Source organism: Leuciscus leuciscus (assembly GCF_965113295.1).
Source record: "Leuciscus leuciscus genome assembly, chromosome: 18".
Classification (NCBI taxonomy): domain Eukaryota; kingdom Metazoa; phylum Chordata; class Actinopteri; order Cypriniformes; family Leuciscidae; genus Leuciscus; species Leuciscus leuciscus.
Window position 1 is genome coordinate 31326060 of NC_138742.1, and position 9684 is coordinate 31335743.

At 40.3% G+C, this 9684-nt stretch overlaps 1 protein-coding gene across 1 annotated transcript; it reads left to right on the forward strand.

Moving 5' to 3' along the window:
- Positions 1-3689: 3689 nt before the first annotated feature.
- On the forward strand, positions 3690-4793 carry LOC309480280 (zinc finger BED domain-containing protein 5-like; the record flags this gene model as incomplete). Its single annotated transcript, XM_082144691.1, has 1 exon — positions 3690-4793. One exon carries the CDS (start codon positions 3690-3692, stop codon positions 4791-4793), a length of 1104 nt encoding a protein of 367 aa, XP_082000817.1.
- Positions 4794-9684: the final 4891 nt, after the last annotated feature.

The window sequence follows — 9684 nt, forward strand, 5'->3', positions numbered from 1 at the left end:
TTATCCAATAACTTGTCAGGACCCATTTCTGATCTATGTAGAGCATGCATTAATCATAGGCTCTTGTGGGGAGATATCTTATTTGCTCTTGTCTAATAGAATCTTGTCTTTGTTTTCTCTTGCAGTTGTACTTGGTACACGGTTGTGATTATGTCTGCCCCAACTCAACTACGTGTTATCATTGAAGAGACCCAAGTCCACAAGTTAACCCTACCAGATGGAATCCCTAGCACTGTTGACACATTTTTGGCAGCCGCACAGAATCATTTTCAACTCCAAGGGAGTTTTACTGTTATGTACATGGACAAAGATGTTGATGATCAGTTCTTTACTCTTACATCAACAGATGTCATTAAGAACAAAGACACAATCAAACTTGTTAGAAATGAACCTTCTTCCGTTATTCTCACATTGACTCCCATCAATGAGGATGCTGCCTCCTCTCCTTCAGTGTCACTGGGTCTGTCATTCCAGGAAGACGGTTCCTCGGTTAGTTCATCCGACACCATCATTTTACCAAGGTCCCAGAGTTTCGATCTGAACCGTGGCCAACTATCTTTGAGATACCCACGTTTTCATACAAGGTTGTACTGCCCCTTCAAGCAGGAAATAAGGCCTATGAAACTGATGGCTCACTCCTTCAAAATCCAAGCATGAACTCTGACATACTTGAGAAACTTGCTGAAGCAATATTCCACTACACTACCTATCCCTCTGGCCTTCAAATACTGGCAGTTGTAGAAGCTCTGCTAAAAAAGCATCCATGCCTAAAAGAGCCTGGAACCTCATATTCAGGCATGTCCGGTTGGCATCAGCTTCTTAGATACAAGATGGCTAATTACCGTTCCAAAAGGAGAAGGCGTGAAGTTTCTTGTCCTGAGCTTGATATCAACTCCTTGAAAAGGAAGGTGATTCAAGAAAAAAAATGGCCAAAACATTCTCCTATCGAAGGCTCGAAGTTGTGAGTGGTAGTCCTGCTGCTGAAGACTTTAGAGAGAGATGGCCTGCTTTGTTTTGTGAAGCTGAGGTTGGTGAATCTATAAACCCTTAAAAATGATACCTGCTCCATTGGGCAGTAACAACAATTTAAAATTGGAAGCCATATTAGTGTCTCTCTTTTTGAGTTTATCATTGTAACATCATTAATGGGATTGGGGGTGGCAGTAGCTCAGTCTGTAGGGAGTTAAGTCGCTGGTTCAAGTCACCATATGGACCAAAGTATGGTGGTGGACTGGTAGTTGGAGAGGTGCCAGTTCACCTCCTGGGCACTGCCAAGGTGCCCTTGAGCAAGGCACCGAACCCCCAACTGCTCGGGGTGCCTTTCCATGGGCAGCTCCCTCACTCTGAAATCTCTCCATTAGCGCATGTATAGGGCTTAGCTTGTGTGTGTAATTCAGGCCTGTGTGTAATAACAACAGAGTGAAAAGATTGGAATTTCCCCTTGCGGGATTAATAAAGTATACATTATTATTATTAATATCTACAGGATTTTTTTCAGGAGAATAACTACAGTTTCACCCGAGCAGAGCTTTATGTATAAACTTGACCACTACACAACAAAACTTATTGCCCTGATGATGGCCAAGGGAGGTGTCATCGGGACCAAGCTGAGGCCGTTTATGGACAAACTGAGCTGGGTAGGCTTATTTAAAATAGTCATGCAAGGAGAAAGTCTCTCTCACGCTTTCTTCTCTCTCACACACATTCTCACACTTACACACCAGGGAATCTTTAAAAAAATGTCTAAAATCCACAAATAGATAAGTAAATGCATGTGTTTTTGACAGGTCATAAAACTGTATTGGATTGGGATATATATATATATATATATATATATATATATATATATATTAGGGGTGCACCGAAATTTCGGCCGCCGAAAATGTTCGCCCAAAAATGGCATTATCGGTTTCGGGCCGAAATAAAAAAAACAGCCGAAAACCGAAAATGAATGTCACCTGCCCCACCCGCAAGCGCTTAGGTTTCACTCACGGTCGAGCTGTTATCACGCGTCTGCCTATCAAAGATTAAGCATGTCAGAAGGGCTGTCACTTATTGCACAATCGATCGGACCAACCAACACACGTTTCGAAAACGAAAATAGGGGATCGATTTTAACGGCCTTCTCTCGGAGCGCGTCCAGCTCGTCACGATACGCCCGCAGGGAACGCGCGTCACACAGCAACTGCAGGTTCTGTATGGCAAGCCAAGTGGTTCAGAATTACACTATAGATTAATCGCGTTTACAGCCAAACGCCGTCAAATACAGCGTTTTAAACCGCATTTGACGGCGCAAAATACGCCTTTGTAATTACAAACGGCATAAAAAACGCTCGAAATACGTCAATACGTTCTTCTCGCCATATGACGCTGTAAAAAACGCCATTTTGGCTGCACAGAGCGCGCGTTATTTTACACCGTTTTGCTTATAGTATAATGAGACACGCCCACTGATTTCCACAGCCAGTAAGTTGGAACTGTTCTCTCCCAATCAATGATGAACTGAGTCAGACCTGACGAATTCAGCACGGATCATTTAATCCAATTAACAAGTTATTAAACAAGGATAATAATCCAGGTCGTATTGGCTTAACTCGGCACATTTCCATCTAAGTGCTGAATGCAAAACCTGCATTCAGCCTGTCTGAAAACCTGCGCTGACCAGCTGGCCTCTATCTCAGGGGTTTTCAAACTGGGGTCCGCGGACCCCAGGTGGGCCGCAAGAGAGCGCTAGGGGGTCCGCGAAAAACTTGGCAGAAACAAAAAATTATTTAGGCTACGAGATATATTTTTTTCCAATCCTAAAATTATTAATTATTAATGACCAAATCTATATATAGTTTTATGATTTATATAAGTGGATACTTAATTGTAATGTGTTTATCCCAAAATCCTTTGCACTCTTTAACGTTTTGTATACAGTTGAATGGACGGAGCAATTAGCGGCTGTAAGTGCAGTACAGATGATGGATAGATTTTTAAAGAATCCCGCTCCCGCAAGCAGTTCATGCAAATCTGACTTGGCGAATGCTAAGGCAAAAACCAGAAAATATGACAAATCTTACATTGGGTTTGGTTTTACCTGCATGTCAAAGCAGGGAGTCGATAGACCCCAGTGTGTTCTTTGTCAAGAGATTCTCTCCAACGAATGCATGAAACCATCCAAGCTCAAGCGCCATCTACAGCAGAAACATCCCAATGAGGCAGAAAAATCGACTGACTATTTCAAACATCAGGAGCTGTGTTTGGCCCGGCAGGCTAGTATTTTTCGGCAGCAAGCATCAGTCCCTGAGAGGTGTTTAAAAGCGTCATATTTGGCATCACTCCACATCGCGCGTGCTAAGAAGCCGCACACAGTTGGCGAAGCATTATTATTACCAGCTACCAAAGACATCGTCAAAGAGTTATTTGGAGAGGAAGCGGCACGAAAAGTAGATTGTGTGCCTTTGTCAGACAACACAGTAAGCAGACGCATAGGTGAGATGGCTGATGATATTTCATCACAACTTTTAGAACAGCTGCAAGCCAGTGAATACTTTTCACTTCAGTTGGACGAAAGTACTGATATAGCGAATCAAGCACAGCTAATGGTCTACGTACGTTTTCTCGGTAAGGACAAATTTATTGAGGAACTTCTCTTCTGTAAACCCCTTGAAGGCAGAACCACAGGTCAGGACATATTTAATATGATGGATCAGTTCATGACGGACAATTCAATAGACTGGTCTCGGTGTATTGGAGTGTGCACCGACGGTGCTGCCGCTATGACCGGTAAGCACAGCGGCGTCGTGACTCTGATAAAAGAGAAAGCCCCCAACGCCGTTGGCACACACTGCATGCTTCACCGTGAGGCTCTTGTGGCCAAGCGCATTGAAGATGACTTGCATCAAGTGTTGAAGGATGTAATAAAGACTGTGAACTATGTAAAATCACGCCCATTGAAACACAGACTCTTCCGTTTACTCTGCAAAGAAATGGGTGCAGATTACGAGGGTTTGCTGCTCCACTCAGAGGTGCGCTGGCTTTCCCGCGGCGCCGTGTTAAGTCGCGTGTACGCGCTGCGCAAAGAGCTGAGAGAGTTTCTCTCTGATGAAAACCTAGAACTTGCCAAATGTTTTGAAGATGACACTTGGATACTGAAGTTGTCATACATGGCAGATTTTTTCCAGCATCTCAGTGTCCTCAATCAGAGCATGCAAGGACACAATGTTCACATACTGAACGCACAAGACAAGGTGCGTGCATTCATGCAAAAATTATCCCTGTGGGAAAGCAAACTGCAAGAAGGAGTAACAGAAATGTTTCCTCTCTACAACCAGGAGCGCATCTCCTCCACTGCAGACAACATCACACCCATAATTCAGTCTCACCTGTCACATCTTCAGGGCTATTTTAAACAGTATTTCCCTGATTTGAACAACAACCACCTTGACTTTGTAAGGGACCCATTTGCACCAGGGGTTGGCACTTATCTGGATCTGGCAGCCAAGGAGCAACTGATTGACTTGTCAAATGATGGCGGGAGAAAAACAAGGTTCCCATCTCTTCCTCTATCAGAGTTTTGGATGTCTGTGAGAGAGGACTACCCTATGTTGTCAGAGAAGGCAATAAAATGTCTTTTACCTTTTGCCACAACTTATTTGTGTGAAGCTGGATTTTCAGCACTGAAAGTACTTCAGTCAAAGCACAGAGCCCGTCTGGAGGTTGAAAGCGACATGCGTCTGGCTCTCACTAAAATGAAGCCACGTTATGACAAACTATGTAGAAGCCACCAAGCTCATCCGTCCCATTAGGAGTTTTGAATCAGTGAATGATTCAAACTGGTTTGATTGTGTTTGTAATGCAAATGCTGTTCTTCAGGTTTAACTTGTCACATTATAATGCTGTGAAAGAAGGTTCCTTTTTCACTTAATGAAAATATAGCAGCAATTTAGCAGTGCCTTAATTAGAAAAGGTACCCAGTTCAATGTAAATATTTTGCAGTTTTCCATAAATACAAGACAAGGAAAAAAAAACTACAGAAACTACAAATATTACAAATGTCCAGGTTTAACTTTTCATCTACCAGTGCCTTATTTAGAAAAGCTATCTTGTTCAGTTAATGTAATTTTTTTTATTTTTTTTTATGAAATATAAAATAATTGTGAGAATCATTTTTGGCTATAGTGAGTTGCCAACTAATAAAATAAATCGTTTTTAAAACAATACCATTTTGCATGCCTGTGAAATACGAATTATAATGTCTTTACGTTATACAGAATTTTAGTTTACAGATTTATACTTGAAATACATAAGTGCCTTAGGCAAAGGGGTCCCCTGCAAGGAATCATCATATTTGGGGGTCCCTGAGATTAAAAAGTTTGAAAACCCCTGCTCTATCTTCTCACTGATCTTCAACAGATCACTGGAGCAGTGCAAAGTCCCTTTCTGCTTTAAACGCTCCACCATCATCCCAATCCCGAAGAAACCAAAGATCACAGGACTCAATGACTACAGACCTGTTGCCTTAACATCTGTGGCCATGAAGTCATTCGAAAGACTGGTGTTAGCATATCTGAAGGACATCACTGGACCCTTGCTGGACCCCCTGCAGTTTGCCTACAGAGCAAACCGGTCTGTGGATGATGTGGTCAATATGGGACTGCATTACACCCTACAACATCTGGACAAACCAGGGACCTATGCAAGGATTCTGTTCGTGGACTTTAGTTCTGCTTTCAACACCATCGTCCCATCACTGCTCCAGACCAAACTGACCCAGCTCTCTGTCCCTAGCTCCGTCTGTCAATGGATCACCAGCTTTCTGACAGACAGACAACAGCTAGTCAGAATGGGCAAAATCACGTCCGACAGCCGCACCATCAGCACCGGTGCTCCACAGGGATGTGTTCTCTCACCACTGCTCTTCTCCCTGTACACAAATGACTGCACCTCTAAAGACACCTCTGTCAAGCTCCTGAAGTTTGCGGACGACACTACTGTTATCGGACTCATCCGGAACGGTGACGAGTCTGCGTACAGACAGGAGGTGGAGCAGCTGGCTCTTTGGTGCAGTTATAACAACCTGGAGCTGAACACGCTCAAAACAGTGGAGATGTTCGTGGACTTCAGGAGAAACCCCCCTGCACTCCCTTCACTCACCATCATGGACAGCACTGTGACTGCAGTAGAGTCATTCAGGTTCCTGGGCACCACCATCTCTCAGGATCTGAAGTGGGACACTCACATAGACTCTATTGTGAAGAAAGCCCAACAGAGACTGTACTTCCTGCGTCAGCTGAGGAAATTCAACCTGCCACAGGAGCTGCTCGTACAGTTCTACTCAGCTGTCATCCAGTCCATCCTCTGCACTTCCATCACCGTCTGGTTCGGCTCTGCTACCAAAACCGACCTCCGTAGACTACAGCGGATAGTTCGGACTGCTGAGCGAATCACTGGCACTACCCTTCCCACACTCAAAGTACTGCACTCATCCAGAGTGAGTAAAAGGGCTCGCAAAATCACTCTGGACCCGTCACACCCAGCACACTTTCTGTTTGAACTGTTACCGTCTGGTCGACGCTACAGAGCACCGAGCACAAAAACAACCAGACACAGGAAAAGTTTCTTTCCCCAGGCCATCTACCTCATGAACACTTAAAATGTTCCCCTACTGTGGAACAAACATGTGCAATACTTCCCTCAGACATTTCATTATAGCACCTTATAACTTTATATATATTTATCATTTATAATCTTTTTTTTTTTTTTTCTATTTTTTATTTATACCTATGTTACTTGTCACTTGTCTTGTCACTTTATATTGTATGTGTACTGGAAGCTACTGTCACCAAGACAAATTCCTCGTATGCGCAAGCATACTTGGCAATAAAGCTCTTTCTGATTCTGATTCTGATTCTCTGAATAACACAAAATATCGATATAACCGATAGAATGCCCTATGAATTTGTGTGTTTTAAATATTTGAAAAATATAAAACGAATGTATTTTTTGCCATTTCTAAAAAATGTGGCAGGTTTGTTGGTAGGCCTATAAGCTTCTCCTTCCAGAATTAAATAGTGTTCCGATAGTAGTGTTTTACTTAAATTCGTGTTTTATTCATATTACATTGATTATATATATTCATTAAATAACATTATTACATTTCGTTATATCCAAAATATTTTTTGTAAAATGAAGATTAAAATATTTTGCCCTTTCGATCGTCCAGTTCATAGTGAAATAAATGACTTGGGGGGAAAAAAGTAAACCGTTTGTGGGTACAAAGCCGTTTTTTAAATCCGTCATTTTAAAAGATAAAACATAAATTTATTTGCAAACTCAGCAAATAAAAATAAATAAATAAAAATAAAAATAACATTGTTATTTCTTTCCCACATTTGAGTCATTATTATTAAAATAAATGTAAATTATGCTTGCAACAATAGCTGTAGGTTAATTGGCCTGGATGAGTGTGATTGGCCTAATATTGTGTCCCAGACCGGCATTAAATAATTCGTGAATATTTGTAAATATTCGTGGCTTGAAAGAGTTGGAAAATTGACAGTTCTGTCGATGTTTTGCCCAGGCAGGGTTAGTTAAGTAAAACTAAAACTATTAAAAACATTTATGCTAATCGAAATAAACCTGAAATAAAGAAAAATATAACTATTAGTTGAAAAACTTAAACTAAACGGAAATTAGAAATGTTTTCTTTTATCAACAAACTGGATTAATGTCGGGGTTTTTTTTTCCCCTGCGACCTTCAACCGACGCGATCATTCTCCATTCATTAACCGACAATTCATTAAATTAATGAATGAACAAGTGCCTGTGACTGTGACCCATTAAAAATACCCAACATTTTTTCCCTGGGGTTTAGTTTTAGCCTGCATATAAAATAGCAGCAACAGAATAGGGGGATTCATCATCGTATTCACCTGTAGCGCTTCTGTGAACGGAGAAAAAAGCAGGATAAAATCCATAACTCTATTAGGCTACTCTATCTATCCATAATTCTGATACAGTGTTTCTCAACTGGTTTTGCTTCAAGATCTTTTCTCCTCCCTTTTAAAATGTGAAAATCCTATTAATTTTGCTTTATTGATTTTAATGTTATTTAATATTTTCTTTAATTACAGTTTATTATTTAGCTTGGATTAATTTAATCCATAAAATCAATTACTCCTTATGAGCATATTAATTGATTACCACAAATGATCCCTGCTGAATTCGTCTGGTCTGACTCAGTTCATCATTGATTGGGAGAGAACACAACTTACTGGCTGTGGAAATCAGTGGGCGTGTCTCATTATACTATAAGCAAAACGCCGTAAAATAACGCGCGCTCTGTGCAACCAAAACGGCGTTTTTTACGGCGTTATATGGCGAGATGAACGGCGTAAAAAGCGGTGCTTTCCATGCACTCTAAAACGCCATTGAATACGGCGTCATTGACGTATTTTGCGCGTTTTTTACGGCGTTTGTAATTACAACGGCGTATTTTGCACCGTCAAATGCGGTTTTAAACGCCGTATTTGACGGCGTTTGGCTGTAAACGCGATTAATCTATAGCATAATTCTGAACCACTTGGCTTGCCATAGTTCTGACACACACACACACACACACATATAGCCTATTTCTGCATAATATAGTACATAATATGTAGCCTTCAGTAATGTTTTTCATTGATGTTATGGCAGTCCACATTGCTGACTTGTGCACGTCTCAAGCGCCCTCTTTACGTTCGTCCTAATGCCTGTCAAGTCAAGTCAAGTTTATTTGTATAGCGCTTTTCACAATACAGATTGTATCAAAGCAGCTTCACAGTATTACATTTAAATAATACAACAAAGTTTGTTTCAAGAGGAATTTATTGATTGATCAAATTAAATTAATTATCCCCAAAATATCCCCAACTGAGCAAGCCAAAGGCAACAGTGGCAAGGAACCTGTTTAGTTGTCCGTGGATTTGCCTATATTTGGTGTTGAAAACGGATCAACGCCAAATATAGGCAATTTACTAACGATTCAATGAACACTTATGTCTCAAAAATCGACCAGGATTTTTTTCACAAAAGTGACATATACAAGAGGACACCGAAGTTGCAATATGTTACATTTGTTCTACAAAAATCTCCAAAATTGTGGATTTTTATTTTTTTTGCACAACTTTTAAAAAACTATTTTATTTGACGGAACATAAAACTTGAAGAATAATATTATTTGGTATTATTATTTATATTTATTGTAAAACATATTTTATGTTTTGTTATGTAACTGTTAATAAAAGTTTGATTATTATATTGTGATTTTTCATTTCATATCCATTAAATTCAAGCAATTTAAATTATATATATGTAGCATACGTTTTTAAAAGAAGCCATTTTCAGCTTCAGTTTCGGTTTTCGGCCAAGTACATCCTAAATTTTCGGTTTCGGCCCAGAATTTTCATTTCGGTGCATCACTAATATATACAGTATATATATATATATATATATATATATATATATATATATAAAATGGTCTTTTAAAAAACTTAAGTTTAACTTGTTAAAATCTGCAGAAAACTGCACACACACAAACTGCATGCAGGTATATATGCAGGACAACTCCTCATGCTTGTAATGCACACAGTATTGACACATTATCAATCTGTTCACAGAACCAAAGCATTGAGATGAGACGTGAAACTGTCATCCGCA